Source organism: Cygnus olor, chromosome 1 (assembly GCF_009769625.2).
Source record: "Cygnus olor isolate bCygOlo1 chromosome 1, bCygOlo1.pri.v2, whole genome shotgun sequence".
Classification (NCBI taxonomy): Eukaryota; Metazoa; Chordata; class Aves; order Anseriformes; family Anatidae; genus Cygnus; species Cygnus olor.
This window is the reverse complement of record NC_049169.1, coordinates 111,245,151-111,271,063: the sequence shown is the minus strand read 5'-3', so window position 1 is coordinate 111,271,063 and position 25,913 is coordinate 111,245,151. Positions and strand designations below refer to the sequence as shown.

Below are 25,913 nucleotides of genomic sequence, written 5' to 3'. Positions count from 1 at the left end.
CTCTCTGTTGGCAAGTCAGTGTCTTCTGTCTGTGGTTGATAGGGTTTATACCTCTGTATGGTTCACTGGCTAGATACAAGAGCAAACTAATTACTATGCTGTGAGGAATTGTCAAAAACAAAGCAGAATTGGAATAAAAGAATATTTATAGAAATGAACTGTGTGTGGGAAGGAGGAAGTCAGCAAACTCCAAATAGAGGTGATCTTGGTTACTCATTAAAGAAATCTCTTACTTTCCAGCATCTTAGAAAACAAGAACTCTGGTCCATATTTGTTTTTCCAACGTCAGTTTTGGTCCTCTGTTAAGGTAAGTCAGTAAATACATCTGATAAATCTTTGCTGTAGTCAGTGTAGCAATGAAATCCCCTTCATTTTTGTGGAAAATGGTAGATATAAAATTGCCTTTTCTTTAGTTGAAAGAACTCTAGAGTAGTAATCTTAGCCTTTGATAGTACACTGCCCTCTTCAAAAGATTGCCAAGTGTGAAAGCGTTTTTACTTATGCATTGTGGGTTTACTTGGCATGCTCAACAACTGTGTGTTTTTTTAATGCCTTTTTGTTTGTCAAACCATATGATTATTTTATTTTACTTATGTGGTAATTAGAGCTTTTGGTTTGTCTCTCTTTTTTGTATCGTCAGAATTTTCATGAAAATAACTTGGATAAACAAACAGTTTTCTAACCCCTTTTGGAAAACCTGTTGCTATTTGTAAAATGTGAGAACTATTGTAAACTTAGTTTACTTGCAATGATAAAGAATGTGAAAGGAATGTCTATGTGGAATGTGCAATACAGTGTTTTCAGAGGTCTGCAAGAAGCTGTAGCTGTTGTAGGTTTTTTCTTCGCATCCTTTTGTTAGAAATATTAACTCCCAGCTAAAGAGGAAAGTATGAGACATGGTGATTGAACTGTTGTTCTCTGTGGTCGTGCAAACAGATCTTTTGTCTGGAGTTTTTGGTATAAATTGTAGCAGTGAGGGAGGCCTTATTCTGAATGGGTTTGCAATTGCATCGTTTACTTAAAGTATTTGACACTGAATTCTTTCACTTTGAAGTAAAGTCAACTTCTTAAATGCTGTCTAGAGCAAAAAGTACATAAAGCTCATTTATTAAAATGCAGTTCTTAAGAGCGACACTGAAAATTCACTTACGGCTTGTGTCTCATACGACTGAAGTTGCTTGCTTCTGGCAATATTTGTTGGAGCCTGGGCAGTTTAGAACTATGCATGCTCTTATCACTGCTCTGTTTTAGAGAAGCAATAAAAATACAGCTCTCTTGCACTAGCAAGGCAGTTATAGCGTCACAGAAGAGCAGAAATAGATGCTGGGAGGCAAGTGCTCATTTACTATTTCTTGATGATCTGCCTCAACAGTAAACTGCTGGCTGCATTCATTTGTACAAGGCTGGCAGCAGTTCTCCACAGGCCATGTGCCACGGAGAATAACAGCTGTACAGTTGGCTTAGCCAGCACTTCCCATCAAGCATTTTCTGCGTCTTTTGTTTCAGCATGCCTTGGAAATAAGGGTATGCTGATAGCATGCCTGCAGATTTCATTGAGAAGAGGCTGTGAATTTGCCCCTATATGGCGTATGCTAGACCTCACTTGACATCAACATCAAATTTTGAGAACAAGGTGTCTTGAAACTTATTTTTTTCACTGATCCCTCTGGGAAAACAAAAGCAAACAGAGATGATGATTGTTGTTGTATGGGAATTTGCAACACCTAAGCTAATGTTTTAATGGATTCTGGATACTTTTGGAGCAATCAGAAGGCATATTTCCCTTGCTTTACCTCAGCTGTATTGCTGCATTTGAAGAGTCTTTAGAGTATTTGACTAACTTTTCAGTTTCGTGTCACTTTAAATAACTACCTTGCCTATATTGTGTTTTCAGTTATTAGGAAACTTTCTCCAGTGGTATGGAATTCTTTCAAACAAAACTCTCCAGGAGCTGTCAATAGATGGTCTGCTAAATAGATATATTCTTATGGCTTTTCAAAACTCTGAGTATGGAGATGACAGCATAAAGAAGGCTCAAAGTGTGAGTAATATCCAAAAAATAAATAAATGAACTTGAGGTTACCTATGAAATCTTGACTTTGATATCTTCATATCATAATGTCAGCGAACCAAAGAAAGAACATTCTCTGGCTCATACCTGTAGATAGTTCAGGTATAGTGTAGGTTTCCGTGCTTTTGGATTTTTTTTTTGTAGGTTTCCTGCTGTTTGACTCAGTTGAGTCTTGTAACTGCAGTCTTACCTGGCAGACTTAGTAACTCATGTTGGATAACTTTACATTTTTGTTGCTTTGTTTTTTAACTTTCTTTTTCCTTTTTCGTTTAGGTAATTGCTTGCTTTCCTAAACAGTGGTTTGCTAATCTAAAGGAGACAAGACTATTTCTCAGCTAGAAAACTTCTGTAGATACCTTGTTCATCTGGCTGATACAATTTATAGAAACAGCATTGGTTGCTCTGATGTAGAGAAAAGAAATGCAAGGTAACTTATTTTGAGTTAATCAGTTGCAATTCGTGTGCTTTGTGTTATTTGCTTGCAAATATAGGTAAATATCTGGATTCTCCTGAAAGTCTCCCGAAACTTCTTTGAATTCAAACTTTTTTTTTTGTAGTGGGATAGTAGATGAGGAGATTTTAAAGGTGGTTGAAAACAGCAGCTGCTGTTTCAGTTAAACACTCAAAATGTTTCGCACTGCTCCTTCGTGTCCTTCACTCTGGCAGATTTTGTAGTTACTAGATTTGGAGGGCTCCACCTCGTAAACCTGTTGCAGATTCCTACATAATGGCTTCTAAATTACAAATCCTGCTTTTCTATATGTTGCAAAAGTTCTGGCTATGTTTACACAACCAACTGGATGAACCTGTTTTCCCCTTGATCAGAGTCATTTTACTTGTATCTGATAACCAGCATAATTAAAAGCTTGGATTAGATGCATGAATGCTACTGCTAGCCAAGTAACCCACGTATTGGGTGGGTTGTTTTAATGATAAATTTAAAAATCAAGTTGTTGCACTGATAAACAGGAACATAACGAGACTGGAAGAGTATTTATTCGTGTGCTGTTGCATGGGGAGAGGTTGCAGGGTCAATAGTTCAGTTGTTCCAGGAAACCTGCTTAAACTGAAACTTGGAATCCTTGCTGCTACCTTCATTAGTCATTCTTGATACCTGGAATTGCCTGAGCCATTGCTCAAGTTACTTTTTTTTATATATAATTTACGCATGGCACTGAAATGTAGGAATTTCCCTTTAAGTGTAGCACACGAATTCTGGTTAGGAGCTTTTTCGTGTGTTGGCTTTTTTTTTTTTTTCCAATTGCCATATTGGTTATTGGCACTTTTCTGTCTTCAGATTCACTTCTGTCTATGACACATGAATCATCTCATTTTCAGAGAACACTGAGCTTTGTGCCGCACTGGGTTGTACTTAATCTACTCCTTATCCTCTCCCAAATTATGCCTTAGAGCTTTGTGTCTGAAGTATGATAGCAATGACACGTACCAATTTAAATTTCCTCGTGATTCAAATTCAAAACAAACTCTTTACTCAATGAAATTTACTAAAATGAAAATGTCTAGCCTAGCATGATATTGTAAATGAAACAAAAGAGTTGATAGAGAATCCAGCAGAGATTAGAAACAGGCTAGCGAAAGAGAGTTTAAATTTGAAACAACTTTTTTTTTTTTTTACCAGCTGAAATAATTTGGTAAAAATTTGTATTGGAACACTGGAAGAGAAACACCTAACTAATCCTTTTTTTTTTTCCCCATAGTAAATTCTAATTTAATTTTTATTGTCTGGAATTCTGCTTTTTTTTCAACTTCTAAAACTGTTCACATTTTCTCTGTTAAGCACATAAAATAAGTCTGTTGCAGATAGGTTACTTTCTGTAACCTAAGGATGTGATGTCTGTTCATGTAAAACCTAGTACAACTGTTTGAAAGAAAAAATCATTAATTTCTCCTGGGAGCAAAGTGTATCTTTTATCTATGTCTGTCAGTGGTAGTTTGCCAGATGTTGGGTGCTTTTTTGCCAACCAGATGCTTTAATTTTTAAAATGAATTTTGGACATCTAGTGTTTTTTTGTGGGACTTGCTTAAACTTCATGTCCGTGTTCCTTGTGTGATGCTAGGATTGCTTTTGACAGCTGAAGAAGTACAGTTTTCTCAGGACTAGGATCAATCTATTGTGCAATTTGTTGGTGGCAAGCTTCATATTTTTTAAGGCATGCGTTAAAACATGCTGTTTTTTTCTGCTCAAACATTTTTCGTCAAGAGAGCTGTGACTCACTGCACAGTACCATAAGTAATCCAAGAGTTTTTCTTGAGAAATACTGCATCTAGTATTAAACCATATATATGACTAATTCCTACTCTCTCTTCCTCTCTAATCCAACACAAGATTTTCAATTTTACTACAAGGTTGATAACCAACCTATTTTTTATCAGACTAAGCAAGTGGAGATGATGTGAAGCCATCTGAAACTGATTTGCTGTACAGAGTTATAACATGGTTGTCTGTTGAAATATTAACGCTTCTAACATGATCATTCCATTCCTGCATTGACTTCCCCTTCCTCTTCTGCTTTTTTTTTTAGGGAGCAAATAAAGCAGATCATAAAGCTTCTGGCAAGTATACGAGCGCTGGATCATGCTATGACAGTTGCAAATGATCACAATGTAAAAGAGTTAAAAATTTTAATAGAAGGAAAATAGACTTTTCCGACATCTCGTTATGAGCTTTAAAACCATTCCTGATGTGTAATTTATGTACATATGTAAAGTTTCTTAAACTGTAAAGTATTGATCTTTGTTTTAATACAAAGTGCATTCTTATATACAGCATCCTTAAAAAAAAAAGTAATTCTAAAGTTGACTTCTTTAGAAGCAAAAATGAAATCCCAAGATTGTGATTCTTCCAGAAATCAGACTTTGCTTAAAGTTTCTCAAAATCTTGTTTACAAAAAACACTTTATACCCATGATTAGTAGTCATCTACTCCTCCGTTAATTGTTCCGTGGCTAACTGGAATGTGTATAATATATTAAGTGTAATGCAATATTATACATATATTTATACCACCATCTTACCTTCACACTGGATATGGAGATCTTTTACTGTTGAAAAAAGTTTTTCATTTGCTAAAAATCACTTGTTTTGAAAATAAAACAATCGTATTATTGGTCAAAAGGGCTGGCAAAATATTAAAATATGTGAAAGTCGTTCAGCCTAAATAGTAGAAAGACTTTCAGATGGAACCTGACCCTTAAAAAGCCACTGTGGTTCACTCAGATTGGAATAACAAAAAAGTATTTGCATTCAAATATGGAACTCTAAAGACTGTTCTTAGAAACAAAGTAGAAATGAAAACCCAAATCAATGCTTAACTGTTTCCTTAATTCAAACAAACAATGTAAACTCGAGATTATGGTGCAAGTTTATGTGACAGTGTTTCCTAATCCCCAAACACCTTATATTTTCTAAGAAAACTAGTTCACCTGTGAACTCTGGACCCTCATTCCTTGTGCAAGGTGGTTAAGTTCACTGTTTGCATTCTTTTTTTTTTTTTAATGACTTCATACTGGGAACCTCTTTCTTCTGATTGGTATGGCTAAAGATGTAAAGCTAAATGAAAGTGAAGAAAAATTTATATCTGAGGATTTGAAGTGTTTGTATTGTAATAAATGGTCAAATGTTTCATTTCCTGCTAAATACCCTCTAAGAATACAGTCCTGGAAAACAAAGCATTTAATTGAGCTGTAAATTAAAAATAAAACCCCTTAAATATATGATGATCTACGTTGGAACACCAGTGATTTGATGTTGGGGTCCAAGGCATGCTAAGAGCTGTACTAGCCTTGGATTAAGAGCTATTTCCCAGTGTGCCCTACCTTTTGGGGGAATTGTAGCAATAAATTGGCGTCCTGAACAACATAAGAATCACTGTATTTTAAGCTTATGTCATGTGGTATAAATGAGTATATTAAAAACGTACAATTTGTAACATGCACACTTCATTTGGACACTGAACAATTGTTTTTCTGAACTGTTGGGATTGATGGAGTACATTCAGAGTATCTGCTTTTAAAAAATGTTTCAATAAACTTGTCTGTCAAGGAGCTGTTGTAGCTTTATTCCTTTGGGAAACTTGTAAAGAAAAGAATATGCAAGCTGGCTGACTGTTCCAATATATCTGGAGAGAACAGTCCATGGACAGCAGATGTTTGGAGTGAGCCAAAGCATCTTCACTTTGAAAAAGCAATGTGACAAAGATTACACGCTGGAATTCAGATCTTGAAGATTAGGAAAGTATTTAACCAGGAGCTGTCAGTATTTGGATTTTCAGTGACCAAATGTATTAAACTAATAATTAAAACTATTTAACTAAATTAGTATTAAACTAATAAGGAAGGAAGTATTAAACTAACTACTAATGGAGCTCCAATGTTCGAGACAACTTTGTTAACTACTGTTATTAAAAACAGGCATTTTGCTCTCATTTGGGTTATGACTAGAACACTAAGGAAGGGGTAAAGAGAATATCTTCCTTCTAACCTCATTATAAATTATAGCTGCAGAGAAATATTTTTCAAGGTAGTTTATAGTCATTTCTTAATTAACTGCCTGGAAGACCAGTTATATTATACTTAGCCCATCCTCCCTCTCATAGAATCATGCCCTGTGACTGGTGTTGCATGTTAGAGGAATTTCTCCTTCTTATCCTTACACAATATGTCACATTTGGAGAACAACACACAGAATCTTGCAAAGTTTACTTATGAGTGATAAGCAAAGTAGCTTCTCATTTCGAGCAACCTTTCCTATGTATAAATGGTTAGAATTGTATTGGTACTTCAAGGCTTTATGCAAATACTTTTACCCAATTTTATTTACAAACAACCACTTCTACACTTCACTCATAATCTCATTTATTGACCCAAATTAAATGTGAGTAGCAAAGCAGTTCCACTTTATGCAATAATCTTTAAACAGTGTTACACAACTGCTGCTTGGTTAGAGTATGACGCAAGAACAGGTGCTTTAAAATGATTTCTCCCATGGTTGACCATGTGTATCTTATTGTTCAGTATCAAAATTAACAAATATAGTAAGAGGCTGATGTCCTAGATGATGATGAAATCCCACAGGAGAAGTTACTAATATATTAGTAACTAATTAGTTATGTGACATGGCAATCTTTTCTGCTCAGAACTCTACAGGGACTGTTGAGAAGGTCTAGTAACTTCTTTAGCAGCTAGTAATTTCTGGCATTGTCTAGAAACAGGAAAGATATATAACACTACATGAAAACACTGCATGTAAAATTGTTGGTCACTGGAAATTTTAATGAACGGCATAATATGTTACAGAATGGTTATAGTTACTTTATTAATAACTACTTTGTTATACAGGTGTGTTTTTTCTACAATCGCAGGTATTACAAAATTACCCTAAAGCTCATCAGTAGCAAAGGAAAAACCTTGTCCTTTGCTATAACGGAAGAAACAAATGAAAGCTAAAATTTGAAATGGAGAAGTTTGAGGAAGATTTGTGCAGATATGTGGAGCCATGTGATTCCTCTTTCTCCTCCTTTCAGCTACATCTCATTTTCTGCAAAAGTTTGTTGTCCGTGGTTCTGCTTTCAGTTCTCCCTAGGTTAGTGTACAAACCCCACGCTTTTTAGAATGAATTCTAAATATATATTTATATGTATATATAGTATATATGCTGGGGGAAGGGATATGCACCTGCAATTTTTATGTGGTGTACGTTTGTAACTTATGTTTGTAAGTTGCCACAGTAAAAATTAAATAGCCTGTGATCTGACCATTAGGCTTTCCCTGTAAAGTCACAAGGAAACCATTCCTGCAGGAGTTCGTGTGGTACGTACAGAAAACAGAGCTCTGAGAGAGAGAGGCTTCAGAAATGATTGCTGAAAGGAGGATGGATGTGGTTTTCTGAGAAACTCGTACTCAGCCATCAGAATGGAGCAGAGTCGAGTGATTTTACCCTGCATGTGGTGCTCCAGACAAAATTTTTGATAGGCTTGCAATGCAATTATTAGTTGGGTTAGTCTGTCTGAACCATGAAATAATGTACAGTTTTTTTGCCCAAGAATACTTAATTTTTGTATGTAACTAAAGCTCTTGACCTAAATATTCAGAAAATACATGAAGAGGGATAAAAAAAATATTAAATGGAGACAAACTTACTTAGTAATACAAGGGCCTACAATTCATGGCTCTTCTCCAGACAATGACTTAAGCATATACTTTTGTTCGTATATGTGAATGGTCCCATTGACTCCACTTACATTACTTTTGTGCTTTATGTGCATATTTGAATGTTTTCGTAGCACAGAGACCTGGAGTAAAGCACTGATGTATCTCCAAGATTTGTTGTGGTATTCTTATACAGTCTCCTTGCTGTTCTGTGTGCATAAAGTGAAAGACCAGCACAAGGGCATTTTCATGGCTCTCTAATTCCTTATCTCAGTTTGATTTGTTTCCTTCTTTGCTTAAAGTATAGATAATAATCCAGTTACATATAATTTATAACATTTACTAGCCCTTACAGTAAAAGAAATTAGTCTACCAGGTTAACTGTAAATGACGCAAAGGAAAGACATATTCTCTCTTGCCTACAGCATGAAACAGCTAAAAGTTGCTAGAAAGCTATAAAGCACAGCATGCTAAAGTAACAAGGAGCACATTCAATACATTCCATATCTGTGAAATTCTCTTTACACCCTGGTCCCGTGGTCTCTTTGAAAACTTTTCTATTACACCTGTTCAGCTTAATTGTTGAGGAGATGTGGCACGAAGACATCGCAATTGGGAGAAAGAAGGATGTGAGATGAGGAAATTTTTAGAGCACATTTAATACCAAATCACAGAGGCATGCCTCACTATTTCCATGTATTTAAGGTTTGTGAGATTCTGAAATTCAGTTGGCAGGTGAAGAAAAACTACCAAAACCTTTTATTATTCAAAAGTTAGGAATAAATTAAACTTTGTTTGTAAGATGCTTTGCTATGTTACAAAATATATTGGCAATTAGAATCAAATATTCATTCTCATTTTCCATAAATTGTAAGTGGTAGTTTTGGAAATTGATAGCTCTATCAAAATTCCCACTAGTGGATAATAATACTTTTTTTTTTTTTTTTTTTTTTTTTTACATTCTCAGCTAGATTGCATTTTCAACTGATGCTCGTTGATGTTTTGAAGTCTTTCAGCAAATAGTGGAGTATTACATTTTCAACTGTGCCTTACTGTTCAGCTATCAGAAAAAAAAATATATATATATATATTACCCTGAAGCAAAACATGTGTCCGTAAGAGAAAGAAGGAAGGAAAGGAAGGAAGGAAGGAAGGAAGGAAGGAAGGAAGGAAGGAAGGAAGGAAGGAAGGAAGGAAGAAAAAGAAAACAAAAACACTTCATTTGAATTTCTTTTATCTCTTGTAAAAGATGTAATCATGCAATATCCTAACTTGTAAGGGACCCACAAGGATTGTCAGGTCCAACTCCTGGCTGCCTGCAGGACCACCTCAAAATCAGACTGTGTCTGAGAGCATTGCCCAAATGCTTCTTGAACTCGGTGCTGTGCCCACTGCCCTGGGGAACCTGTCCCAGTGCCCGACCACCCTCTGGGTGCAGAACCTTTCCCTAACACCCAGCCTGACCCTCCCCTGTCCCAGCTCCATGCCGTGCCCTCGGGTCCTGTCGCTGTCCCCAGAGAGCAGAGCTCAGCGCCTGCCCCTCCGCTCCCCTCGTGAGGGAGCTGCAGGCTGCCACGAGGCCCCCCCTCAGCCTGCTCTGCTCTGGGCTGAGCAACCGAGGGACCTCAGCTGCTCTTCACACATCTTGCCCTCCAGACCCTTCACCATCTTTGTAGCCCTCCTTTGGACACACTGATAGTTTTATGTCCTTCATATACTGTGGTGCCCCAAACTGCACACAGTGTTCCAGGTGAGGCCACAGCAGCACAGAGCAGGACAATCCCTCCCCTCGCCCAGCTGGCAGTGCCGTGCCTGATGCCCCCCAGGATACAGGCGGCCCTCCTGGCTGCCAGGGCACACTGCTGACTCATGCTCAAATTGCCATCGACCAGAACCCCCGATTTGTCAAGATCTCTCTGCAAGGACTCTGCCCTCGAGGGAGTCAACAGCTCCTCCCAATTTAGTGTCATCTGCAAACGTACTCAGTACACCTTCAAGGTGACCTGTGCACATCCAGGTCGTTTATGAAAACATTGAAAGAACTGGCCCTAAAATGGAGCCCTGGGGAACCTCACTAGTGACTGGCCACCAGCCTGAACCCTAATGTAACACTTTGAGCTCAGTCTGCCAACTGCTCACCCACTGTATTATGTATTTATCTAGCTGCAGGCTGGACATTTTGTCCAGGAGGATACTGTGAGAAGCAGTATGGAAAGCTCTGCAGAAATCTGAAGAGATCACATATACTGGCTTCCTTGGTCAGCTAGACGGGTGACCTTGTCATAAAAGGAAATTAAGGACTTGGTGAATGCCACGTCTCTCTTGATTTTATCACGCAGTTCTCGAGCCGTCCGTAGTCCCTGCAGCTTGCCATGCACCAGCAGCACGGCACAGCAAAGCCCCTGCCGAGCAGCGCTGCTCCTCCTCCGCTCGCAGCCCGCACAGGCTGCGTGGAAATTTCCACGGAGAAGCCTGGGGTCTGCGGCTAAAACTTTGGCGGCCCGTGAGGACGAGGCAGGCTGCAGCCACGCACCAGTGCCCCACGCCGTGCCGTGAGCTCTGCCTGGGCGCCTCGCTATTCACACACACACACACACACACACTCACACACACACACACGCACACACACACGCCGGTTTCCGGCGGCGGGAGGCGCAGTGCGGAAGGGACGGCGGGGCCGTGGCGGAAGGGAGGTCCCGGCGGCTGCCGGGGAGCCGAGCCGAGCCGGGAAGGGCGGCCGGAGGCGGCGGCAGGGCCGGTGAGGGGGGCGCCGGCGGCGGCGGCTCGGGGCCGGGCCGGGCTGGGCGGGCGGCGGCAGCGGGAGCCCGCGCCCGGCGGCGCGGGGCTGCTGAGGGCGGCGGGCGGCACACAAGATGGAGGCGCTGTGGGCGCCGCGGGTGCCGGGCTGCGGCTCCTGCCCCTGCCCCGGAGGGGGTGGGATGGGATGGAAGGCAGGGGGGGTCCGTGTCGCCCTCAGCCCGGGAGGTTACCGGCGGGGAGCTGGAGGGAAGGGATGGGGCAGGCTTCCCAGCAGCTTCTCACGCCGCCGTGTGTTTCCTTAGCTGAAGCCCTCGCTGGTCTCTCGGTGCTTGATTTCGCGTTGCTCTAAAGGAGGACCTTACCTTTGTGGCCTGTCGGTGGTTTCGCTAGGACAGGGCTGCAAGGTTTCAGTCGTCAGCTGCTGCAGGGGAGGGTTTCGGTCCAGACAAAACCCTGCTTTCGTTTATAAAAACAGCCCTCTCCCCTAGTAGGTTAACGTTTTTCTATGACATACTAAAACCTCTTAACACTTCTACTGTTTAAAACGTCCTATCTTTTCATATAATGTCAAAATTACTAAAATACATCCATAAATTGAAGCTGGCCCAGGCTTCTCGTCCTCTGCATTTGGCATTGGTTTCTGATTAAGGTAGCTGCTGCTCTTACATGTTTGTGGTGACTAAAGGTGAACCTTATTTTCAGTTTTCCTAAGAAGAAATCTCATTTGTTTAAGTACTGTGAAACAAATTCTGGTTGTCATGGAATAGATCTTAAATAAATCCTTTGTGCTGCTCTTGGTAATTACATTTTTGAAGCATCTGTATGTTATCTTTAGATAGTCCCTATATTGTTTTGAAACATGAGATAAATAAGTCTCATGACATAGAAAGAGTGAGCATGTCTTTTTTTTTTCTCTCTCTTTCCCCCCCCCCCCCCCCCCCCCCCCTTTTGTTAAACCTGTAGAAGTCTTAGGAAAGCATGGAAGTCAGACCTGCTTTGCAGAAGGTATCTGGAAGCACAAGAAGCTTTCACTAACATCATCTTGTGTTGGACAGGACCGCCACCGATAAAGGCAAAATGGCTTTCAGTAAAGGATATCGTGTCTATCACAAGCTGGATCCCCTTCCATTCAGTGTGATAGTGGAAGCCAGAAACAGAGAAGAATGTCTCATGTTTGAATCTGGAGCTGTGGCTGTCCTCTGTAAGTCGATATGTTTTGATAACTACAATGTAAAAAGTTGGCAGACTTGACGTTGTGTAAGCTCTTTGCTTTTATTTATGAAATATACAGAAGAAACAGTTATTCTGTTTTTATTTGCTGATGGAGAATCTTCTGATGTAAATGAAAAAAACGCTTCATATCTTTAACTGCTGAGAGGGAATTTTACAAGTTTAAAAAGGTTTCATTGTGAATATGTATTCTCATGTATTCTAAATTTTCTTCTAATAACGTTCAACAACATCTGCTTACCTTTGGTTCTGAGCAATCTTCTGCTTTTGAATACACGATGACTCATTAGGAAGCTAAATCTATATGTTTTATTTCATAATAAAAAGTTCTATATTCTTAAGTGATACATCATCTTAATTTGTTTATCTCAGTTTGTGTCATGACTTTTTGATGGCTTTTTGACTTTTAGCTTTATTTTGTCCTTGTATTTTCAACCTATCGCCATACTGCGTGTGTTAGTTGATCTTGTAATAAAATAAGTAAATAGTGGGAGCAAGGTGTCTTGCAAAGTCATTTTTACATATTTTCAGTGATATATAGAATGTTTCTATTAAATCCTTTTTGTTTTAAAGTCATAGTTTAGCAAGGACACTAAAACGAGAAGTGCAGGAGAGATCCTTGAAGTCTATAGATACGGCTTAAAAATGTAGTTCAGTTTGTATTCTTCAGTACATAAATCTGAGCACCTGGTTGCAGAGGGTTTCTAGGCTTGTTTTGGATTTTTACAGAAAGCTTGCATACTGTGGATGTACTTCTTTTGAATCAGTAAGTTTTTGATGAGTTAACCCTGATGCCTGCTTATGGTTTTGTAATCTAGCTATTCTGAGCAGCCGCTTGGCAGAAAATGGGAGCCTTGATTTGTTGCCTGCAGCATGAGAGGGCTCAAAGAGCGGTGCTGCTCAGGAGGGTGCTCTGTCTCCGAGAGGATGGAGTGGGCTGAGAGGGGCACGTTCCCTACTGCAACAAGACTCAAGGTTAGAAGTGAGAGCCCCAAAGATGAGTGGGGTTTGAGATGTGTTTCTTTTCTTTGGTTTCTGCAATTGGTTCTCCTGTAACTGTGTGTGCTCCTTGTCTGTGGCATTGTCTCTCTCTGAGGCACCTGACTGTCCCTGTGTCCTGTTAGGTGCTTAGAAGTCGGGCCATAGTCATCTGTGCTGGACAGGCCGAACGAGCAAGTGCTCTCAGGCATGTGTCTTCATCAGCATCTTAGTTACTGTGTGATTTGAACAAGCTAACTGTAACTAACTGTTAGAGCCCTAGCAACGGGACGTGCTAGGGTGGTGGACATTACAGCTGAAATTAACTTGTATTATCCAGGTGAAAAACAGTACGTGCTTTTCTCCCATCTTGTGAGAACTGTTTTTATCTGATACGGTTCCTTCTTAGTATTGAATTTGGCTTTGGCAGCAGTATTTGAATGGCACTTCGTGGTGTGGATTGGGTTGGAAATAAGTGTCCAATCACAAAGCTAGTGAACAGGTTTAGTGAAGTCAGTAAAACAAGGGAAAAATGTTTTTGAAGATTTGTGGAAAACGTTTATTTTAGCACATATTTAGTAATCACTGCACATGTTTAAGCTACCTAAGGAGGAATGTATTAAAAATTTATTCATGAAAGTTATGCTCAAAAAGTATAGAGAGTTAATCATTTCTTGTGCTGTGAGACACTGCAGGTAGGTGGGTAGACTTTCCTCTCTAAAATTTCAAAATCTATAACCGTACTGAAGTTCCTGCCCTCTCCTGTGCCTTGCATTGTTATCGGATGGAGAAATTAAAACCCAAAGGAATTTCAAAAGCCTCTCTCCTCTTGGGTTCTGGTTTGTCCTTGGTATTCTGATTGGTAGGTTGCAACATGGTAATTATTTATGCCTAACTATAAGTAGTTGCTCTGAATACTGTTTTCAGTAACCTCAGCGTGTAAACTGCTTACTCTTTCTATCTGGTAAATGGGCTTATTTTTCCAATACTGTGGTAGTTTTAGTTCCTTTTTCTTTTTTTTTTCACTTAAACTCTTTACTGAATAATGATTTTTTCTAATGGTTGAAAGGTCACAATTGTGTGCTAGATAGCAGAAAGGGGCTAGAATTTCATTTTTCAGATTTTTTTCCCCTTTTATTTTGCTTGCTGTTTGCTTATGGTACGTATTCTTTTTGGTACGTATTCTTTTTAGTACATATTTCAAGGAATACAATTATTGGTGCTTGGTTATGGTTTGTAAAGTACTACTCCATTGCTTTAGTCATGCCACCGAATCTAGTCAGAAGAACCTAATCTGTAGCCCCACAAACTTCTGGGTGTTGGTACAAACATGGTGGTAGGGGGATGGTTGGCCAGATGATCTTGGAGGTCTTTTCCACCCTTAATGTTTCTAATGATTCTGTGAAACCTAATTTCAAAGCCAAAGTTAATGAAAGACTGGTCCTTTGGGAAGTTCCCCAAGACGTTTTTTGCATTCTGCATACATAGGTAGAAAAATGGTCAGATCAAGTATGTGTAAATGCAGAGCAGCATCACTGCAAACTGTTAAAAACTTTTTGTTGGTGGTGCTAAGTTCTTAGGGTCTAAAAACTAATGAGACCAATCTTAAGCTGTTAGACATTTTTCAAAAGATTTTAATAAATATTAAAGATATGTTGTTTAGCCTTATGCCTGATCATAGTTCCTGTCTGTATGTGGAACATGTGACGTACGTACAACCTAGTGAAATACATTAGAACTGGAGGTGGATCATGCGGCTCGCTTCTGAGAGGCTTGGTGAACCACATCTTGTGCAGTATGCACTCACAGAGAGGGTCTGTGTTTGAACTGGACTGAGAGAAAGGAACAAAAGCTTGCTGATCCTTTAAATGTCATCTTAAAGGAAGTCCATCTGTCATTTTGCTGAGGGAAGGATAATGGTATTAACCTTCGTCCTCTCTACATTCAGTGAAGCATTGCAAGATAATTCAGAGGGTTTCGTTAGGCTCCTGTATGAAATGCTGTACAATTCGTATGTTTTGTGTTTTTTCAGTGCGTGTTTTATTTGTGCTGAATGTGTTATTCAAGTCAACAGAGTAGGACGGAAGAAAGAAGAGTGTGGACAGGGCGGTTCGCAGAGGGTTGTTGCGTAATCATTCGGTCTTAACGTGGAAGCTGTCCAAGCCGTGCTTCTGCTGGAAGTGTTCTGTGCACTGCTTGTGACATGGATTAGTTAGTGTTACTGTGACCAAAACATCTGAGAAATGCTTCACTTGCCTTACATAAAAATATGAAATACCTCTTTTATCAGCTCGTTCCGAGTATTGGGTTAGCACAGGGTATTGAAGTCTGAAGGGATCCTGCCAACTTGCTTCTCAAGGCCTCGTAAGACATTTGGTTTTAAATGTCAGCAGCCTGACTGCTTCTTTGTTTAGAATTTAGTTGGAGGATGTCATGGATTTTTTTTATTATTATTATTTGACATATGAAATAGGCGGTATATTTATTCTCTGAAATAGGGGCCTTTACTGAGCTATCTTACCTTCAAAGATTTCATTGACCGAGCGGGAAGATGTTCTCTCTCCCTGTGCCTCTCTGGTGAGTCATAACGAAACGAGTGGGAAGCTGTTTTTACTCCTGTCGCCTGTGATGAGTAAAGGAGAATGTTCTGTCATTTGGGAAAATACTGTGCCCCGAGTGGAGACAGAGCTGGAGCTTCGTGCGCATCCTTGGACTTCAGCCGTATGCAAAGCTGACAAGAGAGCAGGTGTGAACAGGAAGAGGCACTGTGCCCACCCTGAGCTTTCTGTAGAGCTGGATAAATTAAGAGCCGTAATAACCTACGTGTGCAGCAGACATCCCAGTATTCATAGTCTTGTTTAGCAACGCCATCACCCATTCACGCTCCATTTCTAAGTAAATACATTCTCTTAAAAAGAAAATCTTGATACTGCATCGCTGGGGCGGAGGAAATAACAGATACCCCATCTGCTAGTGTGGACAGATATAGCATATAATCATTTTGCAAGAGGCTTGGAGCTGATACGGTGCTTTAGCAAACTTAGACACCCAGAAAACAAGCATATGAGCACCACATATATGTGCATAATCTTGAAGGAGGGTAACATTCTGTATACTCACAACCTGCTACTGTGCTATTTTTCTCCTCTTTTATTTTTTTTCCCAAAATGATGTGTATGCAGCATTTTGAGTGGACTCGCATCCCTTAAATTAGGGAAGGAGAATATTTCAAAAGAAATTTCTACATGCCGTTTTTCATAACGGGATCCTACAAAATAAGCAAAATATTGATATTTCCCTATTTTATATTAGTGTACACATAAATGTATGTGTGTGTATATATATATATAGTAATAATAAGAATTAAAATTCTTCAAGCAGTAATTTATCCTCTGAAAGGAGTGTCTGTATTACAGAAAAAGGTTAAATATGGGCTGTGGTAGGAACAGTTTTTGAACGTGCTGTGATACAATATTGTGTTCGTATGAAGCCAGTCTTATATACCAATGTAAAGGGACTAGGATGGATAGAGCACATAGTGAATTCACCCTACCATGGTCATTACTATTTTGACTAGGTGTCATCTTCTGGGCTACACCTACCCATTAAACAGTATCTTAAAACATTTTGGAAGCCTCAGGGAAGCACCAGCTACGGTGGATGCTGAGTGTAACTATGCTGGTGGAGGAGGTTGTCATCTGTCCTCCTGTCATCAGCTGCCATTTACGGAATTCCTTCTGAATTTACTGTCCTTTCAAATCTGCTGGGAAGGTGCTCAGCTCGTTGCTTTCCAGGCATTTCCAGCAAAATCACGTCATTTAACAAAGACAACATGTGTTAGCCTAGCACCCTGTGAAAAGTTCAAGAAGCCCTTACCGTAAGAATTTTCCTGGGAGATTTTTGGAGGCAGTAACTTTTGCCTGAGAGGACTATGACCTGTTTGAATGGCATAATGGAGCTATGAAAATTTGGTCCACAGCTCTGGAAATATTAGGAAGAAGGTTGCTTGCAATAGAGTCTGAAAGCTCTTTGCTTTTCAGGTAGGCTAGCTTTACAGCAATTGTGAAGACCATTCCGTAACTGTACCACAGCCCTGTGCATGATTTTACGAAGGGATTTTACTGTGAACAAATAACTATGTCTGAATATTCCCTTCTCAGTTCAGTAGATTTTCATTTTTATGTTAGCACAGGAGTGATAGTAAAAGGCTTGGCGTTTTCCCTACTAGGCACCCATTGAATCATAGCTCTTGCTAATTAAATGTCTGTTAAGAAGGTTAGTTTGCATACTGGAATTACTCAGACATTGTTTAGAAAAACCAATTAACATCTCTATATTTGAGATAATTTGGTAGCCTTTCTGTATGCTAGCATGTATTTAAATTGAAATTTTTGTGATTGTAAATTATATTACAAATTAATCTGCATAGAACTTGTACAGGCAAAAAGTTGGTACTCATAATTCATATGGTAAAATAACTTAAAACGGTATTAGGAAAAAAGCTTTGTATATTATTAATACTATAGATTTTTTTTTCAGTGAAAAACATGTACTTGGGTCAGAAAGCAATAAAAATGTGCTTGTAGGCTGTTATGTAGGGCAGCTTTAATTTGTTTTTGTTTTTTCCCCTCATCAGTATTGTTAGTTAAAAAGATACGTTTTCTGAAGTAACCAATAGTATGTTTGCATAGTGATGAGACAGATTTTTAAAGCAACCATTCATTTTACCTGCTCATCTTTTACTTTTTTGTTTTGTTCCAAACAGTGTTTAATTTGGTGTGTTATATTTAAAGTACAGTTGCTAACATCTAGAAATGTCTTTTTTTTTTTTTCTTATTGCTGAGTAGAGGTGAATTGTTATTTGGTGGTTCCTCCCCTCAGTCTTAAGATATCTGTAGATTACAGTAATATTTAAACATGTATTTGAGGTGAATAAATATACTTAATAATTTGAACTAGCCAATAAAATGAAAAAAAAAACAAAACTACTAATTCCAAACAATAATTGTATGAAGTATGGCAGCTTTAAATATCAGAGTTCTTCCAGTTTTGTTTGCATCTATTTTATGTCAACGAAGTATCGAAAGTAACAAAATGGTTCTTCAGTTGGTTAACTTATAAATGAAAGTGTTTGCTCTGACTTTACTGTCTCTCCTATGTGGCGATATTCAAGTGTTAGCTTTCATTTAAATACCGAAATTTTAACTGTTCTAATTTGAGAAAAAGGTTCAAAACCTCAATCTTAAAAGCTCAAGAAATTGTAAAACACAACAAAACAAAAAACTTTTCAGATTTTAAACATTTGGAAGTGGCAGTAGCATGATTTTTTCTCTCTTCTAACTTAGATGAGAGTAGTCTTGTCTCTGAAGGAGCTATACATAATTTTGGGATGTGTCCCGTGTTCTACCTGGGAATTGCTACCAGCTCATACTGAGTCATGATGCCACCTTGTGAACCCACCAAGAAGAAAACAACTGTAGAAAGCCAAAATGATAACTTCTAATGTGATTATAGCTTTATAATTCATGTAAAAATTGTAACACTCGTTTTTAGCTGGGAATTAAACAGATTACATTTTGAACCAAGCTGTTGCGAAGACAGGATTTTTAATGGGGTTCCCTTTGTATAACAGTAAGAGGGCTGACATAATCCCTCTAAAATAATTTAATCAGTCACCTTTCTTAAGTGAGTCAGTGACTGATAAGGTGTGATATTACAGATACACGCTTGTGATTTAACTTGGAACAAGTGCAACATTACCATTTAAAAATACTATGGCCTATTAATTTTTAATCAACGTTGACTTAAAATTATTTTATTCTTTTTTTGCTGGACACTGCAAATGAGGCTTGCTGGCTTTCAACCAGAACACATTACAACTTGACCTGAAAACCACATTAAAAATGTGTTGGTGTTTTATTTATTTATTTTTATTATTTGGACTGCCAAATAGCAAATTGTTATCTTTGTTTTAGAAATGAATCAACTTGAATCTAATTAACGTAATGGATTAAGTTGAAGGTGCTTTTCATTTCTTTTCTACTTACTGTCTGAACTCATGCAAAGTAATGGAGGATTGTGGCCTCATAATATTTTCTGTCCATCTTTATACATAGACACGTGTATGCTTGCATTAAGTCTCCTGTTTAGTGCCCCATACATTGTAATTTCAATCTGTTAACTCCAGTGTTATGGATGAAAGTTGTCATTCTAGTTGCTAATTTCTGTCTTTACAAGTTGTGTGTTTTAACTCCTACTTCATAGCAATTGTTTAGCTTTTTTTTTTCAAATAGCCTCAATTGTATTTGCTTACCTCCAATTATTTAAAAATAAATAAATAGAAAAGTCAAATTTTGAAGGAGAAGTAGGTTCATTAATTTGTATGAGTTTATGCTTTTTTGAATGGATATTTATAATAGCTGTGCTTTTTCAAGGTATAGAGCTCATAAATCAAAAGGGCTCTCCTGTCTGCAGGCCAGCCCACCATTCCATGAAGAGATGTTCACATTCCTAAAGAATGTTACAGAGGAAATGAGGAAATGCTCTTGGAAATGCCCTCTCCTCCTGTCAGGATTACCTTAGCCTTGCTGTGGTTTAACTTCTAAGCTGCAGTTCACCCAGCTGGTAATTTCAGCTGTTCACGGAGGAAACTGAAAGTTGGCTTTGCGTGTGCTAGGTATAAGGTATTATAGAGATGAGGTCTTAGCCACATGTTTTTGTAATTTCAGCTGCTTTTGCATATTCACCTTTATCTGAAGACGCCGTGTGCATCCTGAATGAAGTGAGAGGTGGCAGATCTTGATGAAACTTCCTGCTCTGGCAAGGAAGGATCCATTAAATATAATAGATACGGGGAGAATCCGAATGGTTCCAGAGCACTTAACGTTGTTCCTCACCCTGTTGGTGCTGAGTGATATGAAAATCCACAAATTTCTTTGGTATTATCAGAAATGGGAAATGCCACGTGCAGTGGCAGTCAATAATAATTCCTGTCTGGATCTGCTCTGGCCTGGGAGTTTCTACTTCCATCCGTGAATGAAAGGCATCCCTGTGGCTAGTACTGATGGAGAGGCTGGTTTGGGAAATACATTTCCTGTAAATGTTTGGAGGCTGAGTGGATTTCTGGTCTAAACCACCAGTACAAACACTTTTCTATTAACATTGCAGCTTGTTCGTGCCCCCACCAGCCCTGCCTGTCCCTGCCCACCCCTGGGGCCTCCCCACAGGCCCAGGCCCTCACATCAGCCTCAGCAGGGCCAGGCTCCAGCTCCCCACAGCCCTGCCCGGCCCTGGGCCCACCAAGACAGACTGATGTCCCAGCCCAACCTTGCCAAATCCCTGTCCCCATGTCCCTGGACATCCCGGAGCTGTGTCTGACCACAGTTGCTCTCACCAGGCCCGATCCTGACTCCTTGCAGCAGCCTGACATCATGGCCTGTCCCACCAGGAGCCTGGGGCTGGCTTCCGGCCACCAGGATGCTGCTGGTCCTGCAGCTCGAGTGGAAGAAAACAGGAGGGAGCATGGCTTAGCTGTGTCTTCTTCCTGATTTCATCTTGGCTTTTGCAAAATGCAAGTGCTAATCCAAAACATCCCTGGGTAGCCTGGGCCTGGTGCTTCTGTGGTGGGGAAGTGATGCAGTGCTGTGGAGCTAACCCTGAAGGAGTGTTAATTGTTCCCTTTTCTGCTGTCAGTACTTCTTATGGCTGCCTTCTTTTTAGCTCAATTTCTTCAGGAAAGGAGACTTACTTAAAAACCGTTTGTTGGTTTGCTCTGTTGGCTAGTATCAGTCATCCCCAATTCAAAATTATTTCAGATTTCATGGATGCTCAGACTGTGGGAAGGTTCACACTGTGTTATACATACTGTATCTGAAAACCATGAAATGAAACCTAGATGCTTTTGGTTGGTGCTTGGGAGCTTGGTTGAAAGAGTAATAATTGACTGGCTACAGTAAGTTTTTCTATTTCTGTTTTCTGTTTGGTTTTGCCATGTTATTCTGCTTTATTAGTGGCCTTTTTTTTTTCTTTGTAGATCTGAATTTGCAAAGCCCACATTACTTAATTCACTTCAGGCATTTATTTACTAAGGCTTAGAAAGGATAAAGGCGTTGTGTGCAATGGGAAAAGCAGAATAAATCCGCAGAAGACAGAAAAGCCGTTGTTTTAAGATGTCATTAAATGTTGCCGGGCACCCTCAAGAAAAACCCTGCAAAAAGCTATTAGATGGAAACAAAACCTAATCTTTCATTAATAATTCGAAATGTGGAAGAACAACACGGCAGTTTTCTGCTTACCAAAAGTTGAGTTTAGATGAGTGTATTAATATCATTAAATGTGTATTGGAAAAACAGATTGGAAGAACCACACTTTGAGGTTTAGAAGGTGTTCTTTCCACCCTGTTGGTTATCTAGTTAAGCAAAATACATTTTGGTGATGCTGACAAAATCGCTATATGTAAGCAATGTGTTTAGATTAGCTGGGAGTTTTAACACTTGTTATGAATGATGACTTTGGAAAGAATCATGCTGTTATAATTCTCTCTTTCTTAGGTTCGAGATTACAGGAATACAGCGTATCAGATAAATATATTTTTTTAAAGTTTGTTGTTTTTTTTAAGTGCATTTAATAACATCTTGAGTGAGCTTAGATTTCAGGCTGGTGTTAAGTAATGGTTTCATCTATATTGGAGATTCTGGTCCACTTTAAGAATAGACCTGGCAGACGTTTGAACAGAAGGGATAGACTTGTACATGGACAGCACTGGGCTAAGCTTAGGGAATTCTCACTAGAAAGACTTACAATAGCCATTCTGAAGGAAATATAGCTAATGTGATGCAGAACGCTGCAGAGTGCCAAAGCAGTAGGTGTTTTGATTTACAATATATGTCAAACTGTTAGTCCAGCATCAAAGTGAAAATTAACTATTTCTGAGGAGGGAAAAAGCACTAATCATTGTTGACCCAGAAATCTCTATCTTCATGGACCAGTGGCACAGCTGGAATTGTTGGTCCCTGTGCTTCAGGTACAATCTCAGTCAAGAGCAGAAGCTCAGGACTGGCCGGATCCTCTTTCTGCTCTGTGGCATTGCTGTCACCTGGATCTGCCATCAAGCTTGTTTGCCTGGTTTTTCAAGACCAAATCAGAGTTCTAAAGTGTACACTAAAATTAACTCCCTGGTAAACAGTGGTAGATATACTTTAATTTCTTCTAAAATAATACAAATTGATTTTCTTTCACAAATTTCTATTAAAAATTGTTTTCCTAATGTATGACGTGAATTTTAAATACTGTTATGTGGCCCAGCAAGAGTTTAGATTGCCCTGGAATATAGCTATAACTAGATAAACTGCACTTGTGATACTGTAGTTTAGTTATCTGAAAATAATACTGTCACTTCATGGTTTTATCCTTGGAGACAAATTTATTTATTTAGAGATCATTTAGCACTACTCTAATTTTAACTAATTACAGAACAGCACTCTCATGGAAATAATTCACGTGTTTTAGATGCTTTTCATATTAGGAGGTGATATTAAAAGTGTAAGCATTCTCCTTTATTATCACTTGGAGATTTTGCAAGATTTTCCCTTTTTTGTTGCCTAAAAACATAGCGTGACCATACGCTGTAATAAAATCAAATACTCATTTTCCATTATAAAAAGCCATATGCTTATACGTTCTGATTTCTTTCTGGCAAGTTCATGTAAGCGCTATAGCTGTACTCTTGGATTTTCAGTTCAGAGTGGACTCATTCTCCCTATCATCATATACAGTCTTTACCGTCATAACATCTTGTGTTTTCTCTCCTCAGCATCTGCAGAAAAAGATACAATCAAGAATACCTACTCCAAAGTAATGGATGCATATGGGCTTCTAGGCGTTTTAAGATTAAACCTTGGTGAGTAAACTATCTAAAACCTTAATTTTTCGTTTGGGAAAGAAAATTGTGCTGCTTCTGTAAAACTGCACAGCACAGGATCTCCAGAACAGGAACTGTGCTTTTTTTTTTTATTTTTTGACTTTGTAGAGTAACTTGCAAGTTTGGAGCATTCCCAGAAATGAGGGAGTAGACAAAAATAACTTCCGTTTTTGCAATCCCTGTTATTTTCAGCATCGTTTCTCCTGTTTGTGTTTCCTTTTATTCTGTTGAACTTGAAAATGGCTTCTTGATGTTGGTTATGCTTTCATTTTTTTCAGCCAAATCAGGTTAAGATTATGCACATTTAAGAATATAAATACGTCAGCATCACAGTCTACTAAGATTCATTCTCTTACCTTTGCCTTTTCTGGTTTCACAGGAGACACGTTGCTACATTATTTAGTTCTAGTAACAGGATGCATGTCTGTGGGAAAGATTCAAGATTCTGAAGTCTTTCGAGTTACTTCCACTGAATTTGTATCATTACGAATTGATTCATCAGATGAAGATCGTATTTCAGAAGTGCGCAAAGTTTTGAATTCAGGAAACTTTTATTTTGCATGGTCTGCAACTGGTGTCAGTTTAGATCTTAGTCTTAATGCTCACCGCAGCATGCAAGAGCACACCACTGACAACAGGTTTTTCTGGTGAGTTCATAGTGTGTTTTATCAGACATTATGTAAAATAACACATGCCTGTTCAGACTAACCTGTGCCAAGTTTTTTTAACCTTGTCTTTATCAGCTCTTAAATGTATGCCCTTGTCTCACAAATGTTGATGAGCTAGAACAGCATTATTTTAATTGTAAGGACATAACTTTTATCTTAATGATGCAATGTTTCCATGGCCACCTGGAATTTCTTAATTGGAAGAGACAGACTTTTTACTGCTTGTGATACTATACTTTGATCTGAACAGTTGGTCGTGATGTGTTACATTTCAGCTTCGGTGTCTCTTAATTCTTCATCAAATCTGTCAGTTTCTTTAAGTGAGTGTGGGCATGGAACTTTAAAGAAATTTTTCATCTTTTGAGTATTCTGGCTTCTAAAATGGTGTGCAGTTTATATGTAGTTTCCAAATGGGTTTCCACAAATCGAAAGGATTTAAAAATTTTATTACACGGATAATAGCGTTGTCGCTAATTTTGTTGAAACAGAGTAGGTACGTTACACTACAGTGCACGTTGCTTGGCTGCTGAACTTACTATCTTTTTACAGAATATCTTTCAATAAAGCCAAGTTTTTGACACAAAATTCTTGAGGAAAAGAATACTCCTGTTTCTGCCAATAATTATCTTAAATAACCCCAGAGATGCATTCTGACATTTAGGGAAGGAGAACAAATTCTAATCCCTTATTTTCAGCCTTTGTTAAAAATGGAATATGTTTCCATAACCATTGGAAAGGTCCTGAAGGTTCAGCAGTAGGTTGAACAGGTGAAAAGCTACCTCTTCCCCCTCTTTTGTTCATTATGCAGGACACCAAAACACCTCTGGCACACCATTGCCACTGTTTTGGTCAGATAGAGGAGTATGATCTGATTACTACGTAAGACCAAATATGTGTATTAGGACAGAAAATAAGCTGTAGTTTTCAGAGACTTATATCTTAATGTAGATATACAGGAATTATGGGAACCTAGTTATTTATGTCTGGAAGAAGACTGAGCTCCATCTTAATAGGTCAGTATTTCAAGGCTTGAAGTGACGATACCTGCTGATCCTATCCAAATCAGATTGGCCTTGCATTTTGTCCCCTGTTGCAAAACTTCTTAAGTTACCTGGCTTTTTTTTCAGTAAGAATTGGCCTCAACAGGAGGAAGATGTAGTGTCCCAGATTCCAAGATCTAGAAATGTAAACACTAAAAGTGAATAATAGACAGTGTTCTGCTTATGCATTTCAGTAAGCTGTCTTGGACTTCTATTCAAAAGTTCCAGTCTCACATTTTCCAGGGAAGAATGTTGTTTACTTTCTCAGTCTTCTATTGTAATGCATTTGCGTACCGTTCTGTGAAATGAATGCATTCATCTGATTTGAATCTTCATTAATGAGTATTTTTAAAGCAGCCAAGGTGTTTGATGAATTGCAAGTATATATATTTTTTAATTAGAAACTTAGAATGAAAAGGCTAACATTAAAGTAAATAGCTTCAACTATTAAGCCAAACATTATTTGAAATTATGATAGAATTTTCTGGGCAGTGATGAAACAATTCCCTTACTAGAGTTTGCTTTTCTTTGCTATACAGAAAACTTTACTTCCTTTTTATACAATTGAAGCAGATCAAAAGCCAAGTCCCAGTACAGTGAGGTTAAACAAACAAACAAAAACCCTCACAAAACCCAACCTTCAGTCTTATTTATTTTCTTCAGTGTCACTACTTAATGTGCAGGTATATCCAGATTGTGGATCTTTCTTTCATTTGAGCAGTAATTGGTATTAGAGTTGGGTATATGTAATACATAATGTACCAGCACTTAACCCTGAAACTGGTATTTTCAGAAATCTGAGAATCAATTGGTTATGAATGTATTCTTGGGAATATAAAAAAAAAAAAAAAAAACCTTGAACTTTTGTGGTTTTTTTGCTAGGTGAAGAGCAGAGGCTGTGAGTGTTGGTTATTTTTTTTTTTTGAGATCATTACAATTCATGGCTACACCCCCATACTCTTCCAGTGCCGCGATCAAAGCAATTCTCTTGGGACCTTTGCTATTTCAAGTATATTTAAATAATAATTATATCATGAAATTGTCATACATGATGTTCTTCTCTTATCTGTAGTAGTGGGC

General features: G+C 38.6%; 2 protein-coding genes across 2 annotated transcripts in view; both read left to right on the top strand.

The window, feature by feature from the left end:
* The window catches only part of PAXBP1 (PAX3 and PAX7 binding protein 1), a 28,112-nt gene extending 21,977 nt beyond the window's left edge, over positions 1-6,135 (top strand). Inside the window, 5 exon segments of the mRNA XM_040577089.1 lie at positions 241-307; positions 1,895-2,041; positions 2,345-2,378; positions 2,381-2,498; positions 4,615-6,135. Of these exon segments, the coding sequence (XP_040433023.1) occupies positions 241-307; positions 1,895-2,041; positions 2,345-2,378; positions 2,381-2,498; positions 4,615-4,732 (484 nt within the window). The 3' untranslated portion in view covers positions 4,733-6,135.
* A 4,358-nt stretch (positions 6,136-10,493) lies between these two features.
* SYNJ1 (synaptojanin 1) overlaps positions 10,494-25,913 on the top strand; it is a 63,920-nt gene continuing 48,500 nt past the window's right edge. Inside the window, 4 exon segments of the mRNA XM_040577073.1 lie at positions 10,494-10,996; positions 12,054-12,199; positions 23,018-23,104; positions 23,505-23,772. Coding sequence (XP_040433007.1) covers positions 12,076-12,199; positions 23,018-23,104; positions 23,505-23,772 — 479 coding nt within the window. The 5' untranslated portion in view covers positions 10,494-10,996; positions 12,054-12,075.